Consider the following 23,375-nt stretch of genomic DNA (forward strand, 5'->3'; position numbering starts at 1 on the left):
AAAATATCAATACAAAGTGTCAAGACAGAATAAACTCTCTGCTGTTGCAGCAACAGAGATACGGTCTATAAGATATATAGATATCTAATGTATTCATACATTGTTTATGTAGGATATACGCATGTATATATAACGTAATCATATTGTTTCTTCAATTTAAAAATAGCTGACCGTTTTTTCCCCCCTTCTCTGGGCTTATATTCCCATTTTTGATCTCGGACGTCTGGTCACTTATAGCATATAAGAATATTATATTACTGTTAAGCAAACTATGAATAATAAAACATGTGTCCGTTATCATAGCTACACGTATGACAAAAAAGCGCGTGAAAATGAGTGGTATTCAGTGAGGTAAAATGAATTAAATGCGCTGACAGTTCATTGCTCCTGCCAAATGAATTGCACTGAGTGGAGCGGATCACCACTCCAAGATGGCGGCCCCGCGTCTCGTCTGCGCCAGTAAGCAGTAGCGTTCGATGCTGCGTCTACTTATAAGATGTCTATGGTTATGACGTTAGCAGTGAGTTTACAGCCTCACTGATTTAACTACACAGCAAACAAAAGTCATGTTACTTAGCCAATAAACGTTATCTTACATTCATAACTTACCCTTCTTTGTGCAACTTCAAATGTCGAACGAAGTTGGAAGTTGTTGCGTCTCCGTCTGTAATATTCGAACTGCGTGATTTGCATACGGCAATTCGTTTTTTGTTGACCAAGTCGTAGTTTTTATACCCGAACGAAACCAACTTTGGTATAAATCTTTCTCACTGGCGCGTTGTTTGACAACTCTTGTTTGGTGGTTGTCCTGCAATTTGATTGGCTGAATGCTGTGTGATGAAAACAATGTAGATCTAATTTGATTGGCTGTTGTACTGAGAGCACACACGCTGACACGCAGCACACACGCTGATAGACAGACACGTACAAAATGAAAGCTACGGAGCGCTCCCAAATAACTTTTTAAACTTTAGGTTTTGGAGAAAGTAGCAAGTCAAGTCAAGTCAAAAGGCTCAAGTCCAAGTGAAGTCACAAGTCATTGATGTTAAAGTCTAAGTCGAGTTGCAAGTCTCTTTACATTTTGTCAAGTCGAGTCTAAAGTCATCAAATTCATGACTCGAGTCTGACTCGAGTCCAAGTCATGTGACTCGAGTCCACACCTCTGATACATACATAGGTGTGTATATACTACACATACTGTATATACATTCAAATAGTAAACATTTACAATATTGAAAAAAGTATCTGTTTTCCCTTGAGCATGCTGGAGGTTGTTAGCGACCTCGTCTTAATATCGACACTTGTCAGCAACATTAGTGCAAGGTGCTGCTAATGAAGAGCAGACAGGTTGTTCTACATTCTTATTGGCAGACACCTAATTACTTATTCATGTGTTTAGTTACCGCTGCTGACTGTTCACATTGAAATGTTATTGAAATGTTCAACCTCCATATAATGCAGGGGTGTCAAACCTACGGCCCGCAGGCCTTGAGTTTGATACCGGTGGTCTAAACGCTCCCCTCATGATGCTGTTGCACTTTTAAATCACTGTGTTGGCTCGTGGCCCCTTGGCACATTTTTATTTTGGCCCTTGGTTTAGAACATCTTTATAGGCGTGTCACATTAAATCACAGCAGATATAGTTTGAATATTGAGCTCACTCTTATCACATTTAGCTCATTTTCTTTACATTTGAGGTAGAAATTGAATAGTGAACATAAATGTTCATTGTAGAGATACAATATTAATGTTAAATATAAATGTTGAATTTAGATATTGTTTTTACTAAATGTTAAACCTAAATCTAAATTTTAAATATTCATTATTAATATAGATTTGAATCTAAATGTTAAATATATTTATCCATCCATTTTCTACTGCTTGTCCCTTTTAAATAATGTTAAATGATAAATATAAGTTTTTTAATATAAATGTTAAATATACATTTTAAAGGCCTACTGAAATGATTTTTTAAAAATTTAAACGGGAATAGCAGATCCATTCTATGTGTCATACTTGATCATTTCGCGATATTGCCATATTTTTGCTGAAAGGATTTGGTAGAGAAAATCGACGATAAAGTTCGCAACTTTTGCTCGCTGATAAAAAAAAGCCTTGCCTGTACCGGAAGTAGCGTGACATCACAGGAGCTAGGATTCCTCACAATTCCCCGTTGTTTACAATGGAGCGAGAGAGATTCGGACCGAGAAAGTGACGATTACCCCATTAATTTGAGCGAGGATGAAAGAGTCGTAGATGAGGAACGTTACAGTGAAGGACTTGAGAGGCAGCGATGGACGTATCTTTTTTCGCTCTGACCGTAACTTAGGTACAAGCTGGCTCATTGGATTCCACACTCTCCTTTTTCTATTGTGTATCACAGATTTGTATTTTAAACCACCTCGGATATTATATCCTCTTGAACATGAGAGTCGAGCACGCGAAATGGACATTTAAAGTGACTTTTATCTCCAAGACAATACATCGGTGACACACTTAGCTACTGAGCTAACGTGATAGCATCGTTCTCAAATGAAGATAGAAACAAAAGAAATAAACCCCTGACTGGAAGGATAGACAGAAGATCAACAATACTATTAAACCATGTACATGTAACTACACGGTTAAAAATTCTCAGCCTGTTAAGGCTTAAAAATGCTGTTGCTAACGACGCTAAGGCTAATTTAGCAACTTAGCAACCGGACCTCACAGAACTATGATAAAAACATTAGCGCTCCACCTACACCAGCCAGCCCTCATCTTCCCATCAACAGCCGTGCTCACCTGCATTCCAGCGATTGACGGCGCGACGAAGGACTTCATCCGTGGGTTTGGCGGCAAGCATCGGCTAGGCGTCTGCTATCAGGGTAAGTAGTCCTTGTTGTGTTGCTGTAAGTATTGTACTTAGCCGCTAAGACACCGATCGATCCCACCTACTACGTTCTTCTTTGCAGCCTCCATTGTTCATTAAACAAATTGCAAAAGATTCACCAACACAGATGTCCAGAATACTGTGGAATTTTGTCGAAGAAAACAAGAGGCTTTTCTATCGGGTCCGATGGAGTCCAACCACTTCCGTTGCTTTTGTGACGTCACGCGCATAAATCATATCCAAAGGAGTTTTTCAACCGGAAATGTGGCAGGAATTTTAAAATTGCACTTTATAAGTTAACCCGGCCGTATTGGCATGTGTTTCAATGTTAAGATTTCATCATTGATATATAAACTATCAGACTGCGTGGTTGGTAGTAGTGGGTTTCAGTAGGCCTTTAAACAGCAGTTGGAGTTCTACTGGCGCCATCTGCTGGTGGTGCTCAGCAACATCAGCCACTTAAAGAGAAATAACACATTCTAGTTTTCATTTTGTGGAGGGAAACAAGCCAAATTTTGTTTTGTGTTCCCATTGTTGTGACCTTTGACCTTCAAACGATGGTTAGAGATTACAAGAAGGTGTGGCCTACTAGACCACTAGTTAATGAGGACTTACTTGACCAGTAGTTAGTGTGGACTTACTTGACCACTAGGTAATATGGACTTACTAGACCACTAGTTAGTGAGGATTTACTTGACTAGTAAGTAGTATGGACTTAGTAGACCACTAGGTAGTGTGGACTTACTAGACCACTAGTTAGTGTGGGCTTACCAGATCACTAGTTAGTATGGACTTACTTGACCACTAGTTAGTGTGAACTTACTAGACCACAAGTTGGGGGGACTTAATAACCACTAGTTAGTTTGGACTTACCAGACCACTAGTTAGTGTGGACTTACTTGACCACTAGCTAGTGTGGACTTACTAGACCACTAGTATGTGTAGACTTACTTGACCACTGGGTAATATGGACTTACTAGACCACTAGTTAGTGTGGACTTACTTGACCACCCGGTAATGTGGACTTACTGGACCACTAGTTAGTATGGACCTACTAGCCCACTAGTTAGTATGGACATACTAGACTACTAGTTAGTGATGACTTACTTGACTAGTAGGTAGTATGAACTTAGAAAACCACTAGCTAGTGTGGACTTACTTGACCACTAGGTAATATTGACCTACTAGACCACTAATTAGTGTGGACTTACTTGACCACTAGTTAGTATGGACCTACTAGCCCACTAGTTAGTGAGGACTTACTTGACTAGTAGGTAGTATGGACTTACCAGACCACTAGGTAGTGTGGACTTACAAGACCACTAATTAGTGTGGACTTACTAGACCACTCAGTAATGTGGACTTACTTGACCACTATTTAGTATGGACCTACTACATTACTAGTTAGTGAGGACTTACTTGACTAGTAGATGGTATGAACTTACTAGAACACTAGTGTGGACTCACTTGACCACTACGTAGCGTGGACTTACAAGACCACTAGTTAGTGTGGACTTACTTGACCACTAGGTAATATGGACTTACTAGACCACTATTTAGTGTGGACTTCCTTGACCACTCAGTAATGTGGACTTACTTGACCACTAGTTAGTATGGACATACTAGCCCACTAGTTAGTGAGGACTTACTTGACTAGCAGGTAGTATGGACTTACCAGACCACTAGGTAGTGTGGACTTACCAAGCCCCTAGTTAGTGTGGACTTACTTGACCACTATGTAATATGGACTTACTAGACCTCTAGTTAGTGAGGACTTACTTGAACACTAGTTAGTGTTGACCTACGAGACCATTAGTTAGTGAGGACTTACTTGACAAGTATGGACTTATTAGACCACTAGGTAGTGTGGACTTACCAGACCACTAGTTAGTGTAGACTTACTTAACCACTAGTTAGTGTGGATTTACTAGATCTCTAATTAGTGTGGACTTACTTGACCACTAGTGTGGACTTACTTGACCACTAATTAGTATGGAACTACAAGACCACTAGTTAGTGAGGACTTACCAGAAAACTAGGTAGTGTGGACTTATCAGACCACTAGTTAGTGTAGACTTACTTGACCACTAGGTAATATGGACTTACTTGACCACTAATTAGTGTGGACTTACTAGACCACTCTGTAATGTGGACTTACTTGACCACTATTTAGTATGGACCTACTACATTACTAGTTAGTGAGGACTTACTTGACCACTACTTAGTGTTGACCTACGAGACCATTAGTTAGTGAGGACTTACTTGACAAGTATGGACTTATTAGACCACTAGGTAGTGTGGACTTACCAGACCACTAGTTAGTGTAGACTTACTTAACCACTAGTTAGTGTGGACTTACTAGATCTCTAATTAGTGTGGACTTACTTGACCACTAGTATGGACTTACTTGACCACTCGGTAATGTGGACTTACTTGACCACTAGTTAGTATGGAACTACTAGACCACTAGTTAGTGAGGACTTAACAGACCACTCGGTAGTGTGGACTTACCAGACCACTAGTTAGTGTAGACTTACTTGACCACTAGGTAAAATGGACTTACTTGACCACTAATTAGTGTGGACTTACTAGACCACTCGGTAATGTGGACTTACTTGACCACTACTTAGTATGGACCTACTACATTACTAGTTAGTGAGGACTTACTTGACCACTACTTAGTGTTGACCTACGAGACCATTAGTTAGTGAGGACTTACTTGACAAGTATGGACTTATTAGACCACTAGGTAGTGTTGGCTTACCAGACCACTAGTTAGTGTAGACTTACCTAACCACTAGTTAGTGTGGACTTACTAGATCTCTCATTAGTGTGGACTTACTTGACCACTAGTGTGGACTTACTTGACCACTTGGTAATGTGGACTTACTTTACCACTAGTTAGTATGGAACTACTAGACCACTAGTTAGTGAGGACTTACCAGACCACTAGGTAGTGTGGACTTACCAGACCACTAGTTAGTGTAGACTTACTTGACCACTAGGTAATATGGACTTACTTGACCACTAATTAGTGTGGACTTACTAGACCACTCGGTAATGTGGACTTACTTGACCACTATTTAGTATGGACCTACTACATTACTAGTTATTGAGGACTTCCTTGACCACTACTTAGTGTTGACCTACGAGACCATTAGTTAGTGAGGACTTACTTGACAAGTATGGACTTATTAGACCACTAGGTAGTGTGGACTTACAAGACCACTAGTTAGTGTAGACTTACTTAACCACTAGTTAGTGTGGACTTACTAGATCTCTAATTAGTTTGGACTTACTTGACCACTGGTGTGGACTTACTTGACCACTCGGTAATGTGGACTTACTAGACCACTAGTTAGTGAGGACTTACCAGACCACTAGGTAGTGTGGACTTACCAGACCACTTGTTAGTGTAGACTTACTTGACCACTAGGTAATATGGACTTACTTGACCACTAATTAGTGTGGACTTACTAGACCACTCGGTAATGTGGACTTACTTGACCACTATTTAGTATGGACCTACTACATTACTAGTTAGTGAGGACTTACTTGACCACTACTTAGTGTTGACCTACGAGACCATTAGTTAGTGAGGACTTACTTGACAAGTATGGACTTATTAGACCACTAGGTAGTGTTGGCTTACCAGACCACTAGTTAGTGTAGACTTACTTAACCACTAGTTAGTGTGGACTTACTAGATCTCTAATTAGTGTGGACTTACTTGACCACTAGTATGGACTTACTTGACCACTCGGTAATGTGGACTTACTTGACCACTAGTTAGTATGGAACTACTAGACCACTACTTAGTGAGGACTTAACAGACCACTCGGTAGTGTGGACTTACCAGACCACTTGTTAGTGTAGACTTACTTGACCACTAATTAGTGTGGACTTACTAGACCACTCGGTAATGTGGACTTACTTGACCACTACTTAGTACGGACCTACTACATTACTAGTTAGTGAGGACTTACTTGACCACTACTTAGTGTTGACCTACGAGACCATTAGTTAGTGAGGACTTACTTGACAAGTATGGACTTATTAGACCACTAGGTAGTGTTGGCTTACCAGACCACTAGTTAGTGTAGACTTACTTAACCACTAATTAGTGTGGACTTACTAGATCTCTCATTAGTGTGGACTTACTTGACCACTCGGTAATGTGGACTTACTTTACCACTAGTTAGTATGGAACTACTAGACCACTAGTTAGTGTAGACTTACTTGACCACTAGGTAATATGGACTTACTTGACCACTAATTAGTGTGGACTTACTAGACCACTCGGTAATGTGGACTTACTTGACCACTATTTAGTATGGACCTACTACATTACTAGTTAGTGAGGACTTCCTTGACCACTACTTAGTGTTGACCTACGAGACCATTAGTTAGTGAGGACTTACTTGACAAGTATGGACTTATTAGACCACTAGGTAGTGTGGACTTACCAGACCATTCGTTAGTGTAGACTTACTTAACCACTAGTTAGTGTGGACTTACTAGATCTCTAATTAGTGTGGACTTACTTGACCACTCGGTAATGTGGACTTACTTGACCACTAGTTAGTATGGAAGTACTAGACCACTAGTTAGTGAGGACTTACCAGACCACTAGGTAGTGTGGACTTACCAGACCACTTGTTAGTGTAGACTTACTTGACCACTAGGTAATATGGACTTACTAGACCACTCGGTAATGTGGACTTACTAGACCACTCGGTAATGTGGACTTACTTGACCACTATTTAGTATGGACCTACTACATTACTAGTTAGTGAGGACTTACTTGACTAGTAGATAGTATGAACTTACTAGAACACTAGTTAGTGAGGACTTACTTGACTAGTAGGTAGTATGGACTTACCAGACCACTAGGTAGTGTGGACTTACCAGACCCCTAGTTAGTGTGGACTTTCTTGACCACTATGTAATATGGACTTACTAGTTAGTGAGGAAGGTAGCGCTGCATGACTGAGGGAGGGGGTGGGGTGTGTTGAAAGTGTGCATGATGTGAGAAGACCACCAAGATTTGAGTCATATGATGACATGTTTTGGTGTCTTCTTCATGTTTGTGTTGTTGAGACAGCTTGAAGACCATGGAGAACATTGTGATATCTCCAAAGAATAGATTACACATTTAATTAAGTGCAGCTGGGATAGGCTCCAGCCCCCTGACCCCAAAAGGGACAAGAGGTAGAAAATGGATGGATGTGTATTTTATTGTTTTGCCCGGGTTTTGAGGTATATTAATACTTCAGTGATGGAAAGTATTCAGCACGTTGCAGTACTTCACACAAACAACACTTAAGTATTACAGCAAAGCAAACTTGTTACAGCGATGCTTTAAAAGAATGATGGCCACTATGACACATTAAAGATACAACAACAACATCATGTAGATCAACGAATGTGTGCTAATATCTCAACAGAACATTAGTGTAATATCTAATGAACCCCCTTGCTATATTTAATTTCTTCTTCACTAATATTAATATTTCGCCAACTAATACCTTACACATAACTTGCCAGCAATGTGTTCACATGTTGATCAAAGACCATATACTGCACCTGTGTCAAAGTCCACATTGTTTTATATGGCCCGCTAATGCCTGAATAAAATGTGTCAATAAATCTCTTCATCTTTCTTACTAAACATATTCTTTCAATTTTGACAAACATTGCTCGTACTGTGCACAATAGTGCTCGTACTGTACACAATAGTGCTCGTACTGTGCACAATAGTGCTCGTATTGTACACAATACTACTCGTATTGTACACAATATTACTCGTATTGTACACAATAGTGCTCGTATTGTACACAATAGTACTCGTATTGTACACAATAGTGCTCGTACTGTACACAATAGTACTCGTACTGTACACAATAGTACTCGTATTGTACACAATAGTGCTCGTACTGTACACAATAATACTTGTACACAATAGTGCTCGTATTGTACACAACGAAATATGCAGTATTTAAAGACAAACCTTAGGGTCAGCTTTGGGTTATAAGTGACAATGTACAGTATTATTAGTTCATAGTATCAAAACTTCTGCTTTTTGTCATTACCGTATTTTTCGGAGTATAAGTCGCTCCGGAGTATACGTCGCACCTGCTGAAAATGCATAATAAAGAAGGAAAAAAACATATATACAGTAAGTCGCACTGGAGTAGAAGTCGCATTTTTGGGGGAAATGTATTTGATAAAACCCAACACCAAGAATAGACATTTGAAAGGCAATTTAAAATAAATAAAGAATAGTGAACAACAGGCTGAATAACTGTACGTTATATGACGCATAAATAACCAACTGAGAACGTGCCTGGTATGTTAACGTAACATATTATGGTAAGAGTCATTCAAATAACTATAACATATAGAACATGCTATACGTTTACCAAACAATCTGTCACTCCTAATCGCTAAATCCCATGAAATCTTATACGTCCATTCCTGTGGTTCTTAACCTGGGTTCGATCGAACCCTAGGGGTTCGGTGAGTCAGGCTCAGGGGTTCGGCGGAGGTCAAGACACACCCGACTCATCGTGTAAATAAAAACTTCTCCCTATCGGCGTATTACGGATACGGCAACAGCAGAAGTCACACTGATTTGCAGGTGTGTAATTTGTTGTGAGTTTATGCTCTGTCTTGGTTTTTGTTGTTTGAACAAGGTGATGTTCATGCACGGTTCATTTTGTGCACCAGTAATAAAACATGGTAACACTTTAGTATGGGGAACATATTCACCATTAATTAGTTGCTTATTAACATGCAAATTAGTAACATATTGGCTCTTAACTAGTATTATTAAGTACTTATTAATGGCTTATTCTGCATGGCATTATTATAAGCTAACCCTCTAACTCTGGCCCTAACCCTCTAACCAAATAACTCTAAATTAAGTCTTTGTTACTTAGAATATGTTTCCCTAGTGTCCAAAAAACTCTAAATTAAGTCTTTGTTACTTCGAATATGTTCCCCATACTAAAGTGTTATCAAAAACATATAACTTTGTCTTGAATTTGAAAAAAATCCCAACATTTTATTTTTCACTAAAGAAGGGTTCGGTGAATGCGCATATGAAACTGGTGGTGTTCGGTACCTCCAACAAGGTTAAGAACCACTGGTCTAGTCTCTTACGTGAATGAGCTAAATAATATTATTTGATATTTTACGGTAATGTGTTAATAATTTTCCACATAAGTCGCTCCTGAGTATAAGTCGCACCCCCGGCCAAACTATGAAAAAAAATGCGACTTAATAGTCCGAAAAATACGGTACATTACGTTTTTTTTCTTTTCCATTTTTATTGGTTGTTTTTTTACCTCTGTAATATTTACCAATCGTACACTTTGTCACACAAAGCTGCCACTAAGTTGTGTCTTTAAATAAATGTAATTTCAGTGCTTAGCTTTTTTTTTTTTAATACAACATAGAAATATCAAAATGAGCCCCACATACTTTGACTTTTTAGTATGTGGCCCTTTATAGTGAAAGGTGGGACACACCTGTATCATTAACATATATTCCAAACATTTTATTTGAGAAGAAACTGCTTGTCCCCATCATTTATGATAAGCAAGTACCATATCCATCAATTTGTATGTCAAACACATCTAATAATCAAATCCATAGGGAACTGTATAATAACATAATGAGGCGATACATTCTAGTTCATTAATATTCACTGTAACAAGCGAGGGCAGCCATAACTGTTTTGTGGCCCTCAATGAAAACAACTTTGACATCCCCGATATTCAGGTCCCATGTTTCTTCTTATTTTTTTTGTGTGTGTAATGTTTTAATCTGTGTTGTGTTTATTTTACCTTTAGAATGTGTTGAGACAATAAAAATAAGTTGTGAGCCCCAAATGGCCCCCAGGCCACACATGGGACACCTCTGTATTATAGCAAGGGGTACATGTTATTGACTACTTTTCACCTCATGCCTGGTCCTGAACTAAAACCTTAGACCCAACCATGAATCCTAATCCAGCCATGAAGCCAGAATTTAACCCTTGAACCACAACCCGAAGCCAAAACCCGACCATCAAGTACCCCAGTACTCAGCAGTCCTAACCAGACTCAACAATGAATGATGGACAGGACAACCGTGTTACGATTTATTTAATTTGTGTTCCTGCATCTGCAACAAACGGCAGGTTTCGTACTTGAACAGCGTTTTAACACGCAGAAGAAGAACCTCCCCTAACAAGGCAACGTTTCAAATCAGTCTCTTCTTCCACCTCCGCAAAGTCACAAGGAAAAGAAACATGTCTGAGAATTTAACATCAGACGTCTCGGGCTTTTTATTTGTGCACAGATGAAAAAAAGGGGCGTGTTTAGGGCATTAGTGCAGGTGTGTTTCTGCACGGCCATGTTGAGGTATGTCTGGCAACTGGAGTGTCGCAACAGCGTTCATGCAGGTCAGAACACGACTCGGCTGACAACCGCAGTCTCTCTCTGAGACCACAACATGCCCAGAAAGAGCAGGAAGCGATAAGCCGTCAACTTTTGCTAAATGTGCCTTTTCAAAATAAGAGTAAGATACGTACGGACAATGACCTCTTTGTTTGAGTGAACGCAGCTGAGGTAGTAAAAGACCTAACAAGCAGTCAGTAAGAAAAGTGTTCATGGGTGTGCCAATTCAGTCTTCTCTCAGTGGGACTGAGCATGTCCACTAAGGACATCTTTTACTCTGGGACACACAAAAAAGCAAAAACTACTATCTACTACTCATTTAATGCCTTTGGTTTTTGCCCTCAAACTCATCCTGTGTCCAGGAATTATTCAGAGTATGTGTACACTAACAAAAACAACAAAAATATATTATGAGAAAATGAAAATATTGATCTGATTACTGGTACTACCCTTAATATCGACAACGCCGATTTATGGATTGTGTATATGCGTTGTATATATTATCCTCTGTAGTCTTGTATCGATCTACATGTTGATATCCACTTACTTGATACTTTATTAAGCACTTATTTGTTTTGTTGTTTCAAGCTAGGTTAGCTTAACTAATAGCATGCCTGCTCCTGGCGTTCACTCAGTGTGTAACATGTTTGGCATGTTTACTGAGTTACTAAGCAATGCAGTTTACTTGCCATAAAGGAAGGGATTACTATTCACTCCGGGGAGTGGCTCCACAATGTTTATAAAAAAAAACCAACAGAATTAGTTGCTAGCCGCTTGCCAGCCAGAGAGGGTCAGAGGGTTTGTGATCCACATTAAAAGGCATTAATCGGCAATGGCCGATCACAAACTTTTCCCAAAATTCATCCGATACCAATCGGTGGCTAATCAATTGGCACATCCCTAGTTCATTGGCTTCCTTTATACATTTCTACTACATTCCAGTGTGTGCATTATTTCAAAAAAAGTTTGTAATGAATTGAGTTCCACTTTGCAAACTGTAGTTGTAAACAGACCAAAAATCTGGTGTAGAAAAATCAATGAAGCTTTTTAAGAGGGGCTAAGTCAGCTACTACTCAGACTTCTGTGCATCTCTAAAGGCAACACCTGCAGCAGGTTGTCCTCCGCTACAATCCCATTAGAAGTCAACAAGGGGCAGTTTGCTATCTCCACAGGCAGAGCATCCAGGCGGTTTCCTTTAATCTCCAGTCGGACCAGTTGGAGCAGATTTGCGATCTTGGAGCTCAGGAAGAGCAGGGAGTTGTTCCCAAGAGCCAGAGTGTTTAGTCTTTTACAAGAGTACAGCTCCTCAGGTAGCATCTCTATCGAGTTGAAAGCAGCAGAGAAGAACTGCAGGCCCTGCAGGATGCCCACCTCAGCCGGGATGGAGGTGATCTGGTTGTGGGAGACATCCAGGTGCCTGAGCTTGGTGCAGTAGAACAACCGGCTGGGGATCCTTTTGAGTTTATTCCAACTGATGTCCAGAGTCTCCAAGGTGTTTAGCTTACTGATGTGATCTGGAATGTAGGTGATCTTGTTGTGCCACAGCCTCAGCGTCACCAGTCGATGGCAGTGCTGCAGACTCAGAATCTCCTCTACTGTGGTCAGCTTGTTTTCTTTGAGGTCCAACTCCTGTAGATTGCTCAAGCTAAACACGGCGCTTGGAATGCGCTCCAGCTCGCAGCCCACCAACTCCAGGGACACCAAGTTGGTGAGTTTCTTCAGGCTGCTGAAGGCTTGGAGCTTGTTCCCTTCATTGTAGATGCTCAAATGCTGCAGGTTCAGGGCGACATCATAGATGCTGGCTGGGATCTTTGTAAGATTGGAGTTCATGGTAAGTACCGTCAGGGCCTTAAGATTTCGAAGGGAGTCCAGGGTGGCTAATGGGCCATTCAGATGCAACTCCTCAAGTCTTTGCAGGTGGTACATCCACTCAGGTACCTCATCTAAACCTTCAAACCATAGTCGTAGGACCTTCAGGTGATCTTTGAGATGTTTCAAGGCGGGCAGCTGGAGCTTCGCCTGGCAGTAAACCAGCGACAAATCCCGAAGTTTCTCTAGCTTAGCCACACTGGCCGAGATCATAATGCTTTTAACTTGCTCCAATTTGAGAGACTGCATTTCCATCAGCTCGTAGACCGTGTCGGGAAATCCCGGCAACATTAACAGGTGGAGCTCCAGTTGATCATTGGCGTTTTTAGAGAGACGGGCTCGCAGCTTCTTAGTGGTCCATTCATGGTTGAGGTTGAGCTGATGGAGGCGACTCTCACTGACCTCGGACAGAAAGAAAGCAAATCTTTTGGCGTATAGGTCATCGTATTGGTCCACCAGGTGAAGAAGAAAGGCAAAGTCGTTCTTTACATCCGGTATGTCGTTGATGCCCGTCTCTAGCCTGACATGCTCGAAGGAATACACCCTCAGGGGGCGGTGGAACTGCCAGTAGAGCGTATAGATGCACAAGATGCCATAGACAGCCACAAAGCAGATGTAGCAATAGGCCAGTTTCGAGAAAAGATGAGCTTTGTTGTGGTTACAACAATAAATGTCAAAACCTGTCAGCTCAGGGGGAACCAAGCAGCGAACCACAATCTCAATGTTTGGAGACAGTGCTGCTGTGTAGATGATGATCAAAAGGAACTTGAAGACCTTGAGGGATGTTTGCAGCACATACATGATGTACAATATGTCTGCCTCCTCCACATGAGTTCTAAGCTTTTTCACCTTCTCAAACAGAGCTTTGGCCTGCTCTCCTTCCTTCTTATCTAGCACCGACGGAGCAGATTGAGAATCCAGACTTTTTTTTTCTGGATTAGACTTGGAAGAGCCAACTAGAGGAAGCAAGGTGGTCTCCTCCTCTTCCGTCCGTTTCTCAGATGGATCTTTAGACATGGTCGTCCTCCTCAAAATGACCAGTTTCTCCTCGCCTCGTTCCTCGCAAACTTCGCTCAAGGCCCTCGTGGTCCAGGGGGAGTCGAAGCACTTACCCAGGATGGTGACAAAGAGGTCGAGTTTAGAGGAAGTCCCGGGAAACTTGAACCAAAAGCTGCTAGCTACCATGAACATCATTGTGTGGATCACCACCAGGTACGGGAAGTACTTTGCATACCAGTGCACAAACCTCTCGTAGCAATAGTGGTTGATGAAGACATACTGGTGGATGTCCAGGTTGTTCTTGCGGCCAAGCACCTCCCGTATGACAGGATTGGTAGGTTTTAAACTCATCCACGTCTCATTGTCGGCGTAGTTCCGGATGTAGCTGCAGTCGATGGCACTGGGTGTTGGACTGGTGAAGGGACTTGGCAGGCAGGCGATCTTATCTTGGGTGAGCTGAGGAGAAGAGAAAAGAAGGAAGGATTTTTGGGTGAAGAAGAAGAACCGACCTGTCATGGCCACCAAGTTGTGAAGAATCTTATATTCGGGTCAATACGCTCATTCATATAAAACTAGAAATGTCCGGATCCAGATTACGGGATTGGATTGGGGGTCGATATCTGCCTTTGTTAACTGATCGGATGGTGATCTTTACCGCAGCGGTGTCCCCGTGTTCACATGGTTAAAGATTGTACTCACGTGAAAGATTCCTTCAAAATAGATGGCTGTTCAGGGATACACAATTACATTTCCGTATCACACATGCAGGAGTTGCATGAATACCACAAGGGGGTCGAGCCACAACACCAGCTGGAATTTGAGAGTTTCCGCAACGTGCGGAGCCGCTTCTAAGATACTAATCCTCACCACTATGGATGGGAATTGATAACATTTTTCCAGTTCCGATTCCACTTTTGATTCTGATTAAGGATTCGGTTCCTTAACAATTCTCTTATCGGGAAAAAAAAAGTGTATTAGCATCAATTTTGCTTAGTTTAGAGGTAACTGGACCTTACATAGCCTACAGTGAGGTGTTAAGAGGCACATACATAGCATAGGAAAATTTAAAAAAAAATAAAAAAAAATAAATATATATATATATATATATATATATAAGAAATTAATATTCTTTTGTAGAACTTAACAAAATAAATCATGTGGAAATTACACAAGAACGTAACATTTTGTAACAAGTTATATGAACTTATTACATGCAAAGTGAGATATCTCAGGCCTTTTACTTGTTATCATTTTGGTGATTATGGCTTAGTTTATGAAAAGCTTGAAATAAAAATCTCAGAAAATGTGAGGTTTCAAAAACTGTAAGCTATGATGATCAACATTTTAACAAATAAAGGTTGGACATATGTCACTTTGCATGTAATGAGTTATTGTCACATATTTGAAGTTAGTTGCTGACATTTCTGATCGTTTGTGAGGGCACCAAAGGGACTTCTGTTTGTGCGCGTGTTGGCAGAGCAGCATGTCTTTGTTTGTTTGTTTAGTCTTTATTTGATACATGTACAGAAACATTAAGCTCAAAGACTGATATGTTCTGTACCAGATTATAGCTAAATAGCTAATTTCCATCTGCAGTCCCTGGCTACCTAAATTAAAGGGATACAAAAATCATGCAATAAAATTATGACAATAAAAACATACACAAGTATTAAGAAAAAAGTCATAAAATGCCCTTTCATGGACACATACTTAATATACAATACAACCACACCTCATTTACATCATCACACAAAGACAATACATGCTTTTGTTCACATCTGTCATCATTTGTAAAAACAACCATGATTTTAACACACACACCTCACAATTTACAATAAAAATGTCGTTTGGCTTGTTTATAATATAGTGTTTATCCATCACCTCCTCCACCTGTTTGTTTCATATACAGTAGTGTATAAACCTTAACTCAAATATGGACCTATGTTTAGGCTGGAACCCATTATTCATATTTACGTTGTTTCTTATGGAGAAATGTTCTTCACTATACGAATAATAAACATTTAAAAAAGTCAACTCCACTTTCAATGTCATCGGCAAATGAGCAGCTGGCGAGAGGAGAGAAAGGAGCAGGCATAGGGGAAGAAGGGAAGGCAGGGCGTGTGTGTGTGTGTTCTTGGAAGAGATTCCGCTGAACAAAAGATAATGCCTTCTCCTCCGCTGAGATATAAGTCCGTGTCGGCATCTTTTCCCAGAAAAGTCCCGTCTCATCACAATGAAAAACTAGCTGTGGTACGAAGCCCGCTTTGTCAATCAGACATGGATCACACAACAGAGGCATATTTGGCTCAATATAGTTTAAAAAGTTTGCAAATAGAGGGGGTTGTAAATCGCAGTTCAACTGCATATTTTTTGAGCAAGTTTCAACAGCCCCCTAGTTACTTTCCGATCAAAAAATCTGGAAGATTAAGATTTACATTTACAGTCAGTCCCGCCACAGGTAACGCCAAATTTATTTGTGTCGGTCCAAAAGTATTTGTTGCGATCCACGCCTCTTTCCACCACAACGCACGGTGTAATCAGACATGGATACATGGTTCCTATGAGTGCATCAAACCTAAAATGTATGAAAATGAAAAAAGCGTAAATATGGAAATGAGGCATTGAATTGTGTCGGCAGGAGTTGAACTTCCTAACTGTTTAGACACTTGACTCAAATGTTTCCAGTAAACCCTCCCTGAGCTGTGTGTGTGTGTGGGTGCGGTTGTGTGTCATCAAAATTATGTATAAAAAGGGAAGAACGACACGTCTCTTTCGGTTACTGATGCTAGGTTCACACCAATGGCGCTTTGACGGCGCTTTAAAGCGGCATGCAAAGCGGCATGCAAAGCGGCGTTAAAGCGTAACAAAGCCTGATTAAAGCGTGCGGGTCCTAATGGATCGTGGGAAAGCTTGTAGTGAAGCGGGACATGCGGCAAGTTCGCCAAAATTTTTTAAACGGTTTAAAAAAATTCTGCGCTCTGTCAAGAATGGAATAAAGCGCCGAGAGCGTATCAAAGTGTGACAAAGCCTGACAAAGCTCAGCAAAGCTTGACTCAAAGCGTAGGAAAGCTTAACAGATCTTGGTTCAAAGCGCAATAGGAAGTGACTGTGATATTGACTAGTGACATTGAAACTTTATGTAAAACCAACACAGGATTACAAATCCATTCTCTTTTGCATCATTGCCTTTTTTATACGATGATCATTGTTTCTGTACTTCTGCTGTTTGATGTTGCAGTTTGACATTACTGTCTATAATTTTTCTGTATGAAAATGTTAATAATAAAGAGAATATGTTACGTTTAAAAGAAATGCCTTTTATTATTGTCAACTAGCATAAGAAATGAAAGATAGATATTTATTAAGATGACAAAGAAATAAAAGAAATGAAGATATAAAACATAATATAACGAAAAAAAAGAGAAATTGAAAAAAAAATGAATATAAAAAATAAAAGAAATGCCTTTTATTATTGTCAACTAGCATAAGAAATGAAAGATAGATATTTATTAAGATGACAAAGAAATAAAGGAAATGAAGATATAAAACATAATATAACGGAAAAAAAAGAGGAATTGAAAAAACATATGAATATAAAAAATGTGTGGAAAACAGTATACTGAGTTTTTCACATTTTTTTCTTATTTTTGTTGTAACAATGCACAACAGAGCTTGATAATCGTGTCAGAGCCTGATTTAAAGCGTCATGATCGCATCAAAGCATAATAAAGTTCAATAAAGCGTAATAAAACGTATCAAAGCGTGATTTAAAGCGTGATTTAAAGCGTATCAAAGCGGGATCAAATCGTGAGGAACAGTAACAAAGCGGCAACTAATTCGACTGTATGATCGATGATGACATTAATACCAGGACTTTCCCTCTGTGATATTTTAATGGCGTCTGGGAGCTTATCAAAGTATGCACGAAATATATCATAAGACAATTTTGGAAAGACTGACTGGTCTCATGTCTCAAAAAAAAAGGTAGAAAGAGTGCAACCATACTATGGATAATATTCATCAACGATGTGTCCATACCTGCAAGGTGCACCCAAAGACGCCAATCATGAGCATGGCGACGCACAGGTACTCGGAGAAAACATCCCACCACGGTTTGAGCACCCGGTACTTGGAGTTCTGCTCGATGCCGATGTTCCGGAATTCTCCCACTGGGATCATCCTGGCTGCTGGTCCACGCTGTTAGATCGCAAATACAGATTTTGTTTCTTTTTTGACTAAATGAGGGATAAGAGATATGGCTTTAATATATATTGCAGCCTCTTGCGATAATATATAACATAGTATATTACATGGTACGTAAATGATAATAGAAGCATTTCAAAATGGGTTACAAAGGCTCCTTGTGTAGCTGCCGACATGTGCAGTAACATATTGTATCATTTCTGGCTGTATTATTTTCTCAGAACTATTATTAAGTGAAGTGAATTACATTTACAGTATATACTCAAAGCGCTTTACATATTGTAACCCAGTATCTCAAGTTACATTTAAACCAGTGTAGGTGGCACTGGGAGCAGGTGGGTAAAGTGCCTTGCCCAAGGACACAACGGCAGTGACTAGGATGGCGGAAGAGGGGATCGAACCTGGAACCCTCAAGTTGCTTGCACGGCAGCTCTACCAACCGGGCCTACTTGCTAATTTACTGTTAATACCTGGTTCCTTTCTGTTGTAACATGTTCTATCTACACCTCCATTAAAATGTAATAAGCACTTATTCTTCTGTTGTTTGGATACTTTACATTAGTTTTGGGCGATACTAATCCAACACCAAGTAGTTACAGTTGACCATACCAATGCTGATACTTCAAATTTTCAAGATCATTGAATGATACATTTTTTAAGCACAATTATAATCAGAGAAAAAAGAGGATTCATTTCAATTAAATATTTAAATTATTTCCTATTATCACATACTATATTTTGAACAAAACAACTAATGCCATTACGTCCATGCTTGGCACTCAGCATCAAGGGTTGAAATTGGGGGTTAAATCACCAAAAATTATTCCTGGGCGCGGCCACCGCTGCTGCTCACTGCTCCCCTCACCTCCCAGGGGGTGATCAATGGTGATGGGTCAAATGCAGAGAATATTTTCGCCACACCTAGTGTGTGTGTGTGACAATCATTGGTACTTTAACTTAATATTAGCAAAAACTACTACTGGCTCTGATTGACATCCTTTGGTTTTTGCCTTCAGAGGCCTCCTGTGTCCAGGGACTTATTTCCTGAGTTTGTAATCAATAACAAAATTATAATTAAAAAAACCATTTTGTGATAGTAAAAAATATCGATCGATTCACTGTAGTATCGCCCATATACTGATAATATACTTGGTATCATTATTGTCAATATATGTAACGATCAGCCCGCAGTTAGCTAGTTTCTTGTATCTTCCTATGGTGTGTAGTGTAGCAAAGTGATTCTCAAACTGTGGTACGTGTACCACTAGTGGTATGCGGGCTCCATGAAGTGGTACGCCAAACAATCACTTGATTAAAGTAGAGTATTTTATTTTCCTATATTCAAACACAGTATTACTGTTCAAACTATGTGTAATGTTACCACAGCCAAAACATGTTTAATGACTACTTATCGCTACAACGCTACTGTATTTTAATGTAGGTCATCATGGCGGTACTGGGAGAGCAACATGTTTTTGTAAGGTGGCACTTGGTGTAGCATGTTTAGCTATTCCTTGTCCTCCACTGATAATAATACTTGTAAGAAGCTTACTTCACTTGCTGCCATGGAGGCAATCATTAGTGACCTAGAAAGTTGAGCTCTGTTAGCCGCTAGCTGGCTACAGAGGATGCTAAATCGTGTTAAAGACGCGGTTGTTTATGGGACAAAGGTAGAATGTGCCATCAACATGCATTATCATAATATAAAAATAGTATTAAAAGCTCTATCGTCTGCCAAATTGATATCATTTAGATAAAGTGTCCTTGAATGCACCAAATATGTCTTGGTCGGATGTCAAATGTCCCTCAAGTCATTTAAAATGTGGCTTTGGTTTCTAGCACAAGCGTTTTCAATGTTTTCGAGGCCAAGGACCCCCAAATTGATGGAGAGATGTAGCGCGGACCCCCTACTTATACATCCTGTACAAAGTTGTGATTGAGTTTTACATTAAACTTGTCCGAAAAGGTATATTCAACTTCCTTGAATGCACAAACCATCAAAAGGAGTGTAGTTAAATTAATAAATTGTATTAGTTAAAATAATAATATTCTATTATCCAATATATTATCTATTAATATTTATGGTTAATATATGTGTACTACTATAGCTGTTATGAAGAATCAATGTGTTAAATGTTACTCGAAATATTGCTTTAATGGCAATATAGGTTTTTATGATGGTGACAAGTGAGAGTACAAATGCTTCGTTCTACTTCTTTTTCGGACATTTTGAATTACTTATCTGTCAAACTGAAATGTACTCCAATGTAACCTTGAATGCATTTTATAATGGATTAGATTTATATAGCGCTTTTCTAGACACTCAAAGCGCTTCACAGAGAAGTGAGTAAGTAAGTAAGTAAACTAATAAACCCTGGAACAGACTATTATTTCTTCCGGGAAAAACATTCTACAGAAATATGAACACATTGGAGGTTCTTTGGATCTGGCTGCTCAATATGGTTATAGCAAAAATAACAGTAAAAAAAATAGTGGCAATTTTAGCGTTGTTATGAAAAGATTCATCTCCTACAGTGCTTAACTTATGTTTACACTTGTATGCTATGCAAAGAAGCTACATTTACTGCCTGTCTAGGTAATAATAACATGTAAATAATGTGGACTAAAAACATATTTTTTTATCAACATTATTTTTAATGGGAAAAACACATTAGAATTTACAAGTTTGTTTTGAAAAACAAACATTTGCTATAATGTATTTTCTAACTTGCAACCCAAACTAACCTTTATAAACTACAAATGTGTTGTTTTAATTCAACATTGAATGTGGTGTGAATTGCACATGTGTTTGGTTACACATGAACACACACAACCGCCCACTGAGAGTGTGCGTGTGTTGCAGTATCAGGTGTGTTACAAGTGGGTGTATCCCAAGTGGATCAACAAGTTTGGCAACAATGTCGGCCACCGACTCAGTTCCACTCTCTTTATACACATTCATCACTTTAAAACCACACAACTTGTGTTATTTCTTAAGTGTTGACTTAAAACGTGTGTTCCTTTGTGGAACAACACTAATAAAGGCATTTCTGATGAATCGACATTACGATCAGGAGTCAAATTAAAAAGTGTTGAGTCATCATCGCAGGTGTCCGACTACGCTAAGACAAAAAAAAAAAAAAAAAAAGCATTTTGTGTTACATTTTCTTGACGTCTTGTAACTTGAAAACTTCTAGGTTTAAGCTCCAGGCGTTGTAACTATCACCTTTTTAAACAAGAATACTGATAAATATGAATAAAAACAAGCTTTATCCATGAATATTTCACTTACCTGCTGCCGGCCGTGTCAGGTAGGTCTTGAGAGTCTGTTTTCATGCTTCAAAAAGAACAGCGCACCGGTGTCAAGCAACAAAAAGCAGTGCACATCCGGAAAGAAACTTCAGAATAAAACCATGGGGGGGGGGGGGGGGGAATAGTCGAAAACTGCACATCCGGCAAGAAACTTTTAAATGCTCAGGAAGCAACTATAGACTAGAGAATGTTTGTCCATTTTTCAAACTGTAACGTTCAAATACTTGCATTGCTGTGGAATATTCCGAGGGGGTTCAGGTGAGGACCAGGCTCTCTTTAGCTCCCTCTAGTGTTAATTGTAAGCCAGTAATTCTATAACCCAAAAAGACATTTCATTAGGCACACCGACACCTTGTAACAACACTGAATAAATTGAAAACATAATAAACGCAAATAAAAGGTTAAATACCTCCCAAATTAATAAATGCTGCAAATTGCATAGCAACACAGCCCATCTTAATATTGTATGATATTTATTATTGTTTAGGCTAAGCCACATAATGCAGACATATTGCTATCTTTGCTGTTAGCGATTATTATTTTCATTTGGTTTATAGTCACGGAAAAACAAATTAAATAAAAATTAGGACTATGTACAGTACATAATAGTACTATCTTGCTAGGTTCTAGCATTAGCTGTTCTACATATCACATTTAAACACTTTAGCTATTATTTTTGACGCCAGTGATATTCTCATGTTATGACACATGGGTTGCTGGAATGGTGGCATTTAGCATAATAGCTGTTAACATCATTACATTTTATTGAGATGCTCCTAAATGTCTCTTTAGCAGTTATGAGTTTATGTAAACTGGAAACTATGTAACTTTCTGCTAATAAAGCAAGATATGCTCTCAGAGGTTAGCAACAGGTAACAGGCCCATTTAAAATTTCCACAGGATTTTCTTTAGTTATATTTAAAAAGGAATACTTTTTGTATACAGCTATACAATTTAGTCTCATTAGGGTCCGATTAAAGAACATAAATCTAGAAAGTATTCACAGCGCCTCACTTTTTTCCACATTTTGTAATGTTATAGCCTGATTCCAAAATGGAATACATTAGTTTTTGTCCACAAAATTGTATAGACAATACCCTGTAATGACAACATGAAAAAGTAGTTTTAATTGTTTGCAAATTTATTAAAACTCAAAAAAATCACATGTCCATAAGTCGTCACAGCATTTACTCAATACTCTGTTGTAGTCTTGCACACCTATCTCAATCAATCAATCAATCAATGTTTATTTATATAGCCCTAAATCACAAGTGTCTCAAAGGGCTTTGAGAAGTTTAGCCCACTCCTCTTTGCAGCACCTCTCAAGCCCAATCGGGTTGGATGGGAAGCGTATGTTTTCATCCAGGATGTCTCTGTACATTGCTGCATTCATCTTTTCCTCTATCCTGACAAGTCTCCCAGTTACTGTGACTGAAAAACATCCCCACAGCATGATGCTGCCATGACCATGCTTCACTGTAGGGATGGTCTAAGGTTTTTTATCCTTAATAAATTTGCAATATGTATTAAAAAAAAACAACTTCACGTTGTCATTACGGGGTATGTATGTAGATTTCTGAGTACAAAAAATAATTAATTCAGTTTTGGAATAAGGCTGTAACATAACAAAATGTGGGAAAAGTTAAAGCGCTGTGAATACTTTCCGGGTGCAAAGT

The 23,375-nt window shown here is 39.3% G+C and overlaps 1 protein-coding gene across 3 annotated transcripts; it reads right to left on the bottom strand.

Annotated features, from left to right (window-relative positions):
* Positions 1 to 10,233: 10,233 nt before the first annotated feature.
* Positions 10,234 to 22,526, bottom strand: si:zfos-323e3.4 (volume-regulated anion channel subunit LRRC8C). Of its 3 annotated transcripts, XM_062026878.1 has the most exons (4): positions 21,928 to 22,526; positions 21,680 to 21,724; positions 18,223 to 18,381; positions 10,234 to 14,640 (listed from the first exon to the last, which is right to left on the bottom strand). In XM_062026878.1, exons 3-4 carry the CDS (start codon positions 18,361 to 18,363, stop codon positions 12,379 to 12,381), a joined length of 2,403 nt encoding a protein of 800 aa, XP_061882862.1. In that variant the 5' UTR covers positions 18,364 to 18,381; positions 21,680 to 21,724; positions 21,928 to 22,526; the 3' UTR covers positions 10,234 to 12,378. The 3 variants fall into 3 exon arrangements, with proteins under 3 accessions (XP_061882862.1, XP_061882863.1, XP_061882861.1); XM_062026879.1 differs by lacking the exon at positions 21,928 to 22,526 and having other exon boundaries at positions 18,223 to 18,419; positions 21,680 to 21,833; XM_062026877.1 differs by lacking the exon at positions 21,928 to 22,526 and having other exon boundaries at positions 10,235 to 14,640; positions 21,680 to 21,832.
* Between the last annotated feature and the right edge of the window lie 849 nt (positions 22,527 to 23,375).

The sequence above is a fragment of the Entelurus aequoreus genome, linkage group LG18 (assembly GCF_033978785.1).
Source record: "Entelurus aequoreus isolate RoL-2023_Sb linkage group LG18, RoL_Eaeq_v1.1, whole genome shotgun sequence".
NCBI classification, from domain to species: domain Eukaryota; kingdom Metazoa; phylum Chordata; class Actinopteri; order Syngnathiformes; family Syngnathidae; genus Entelurus; species Entelurus aequoreus.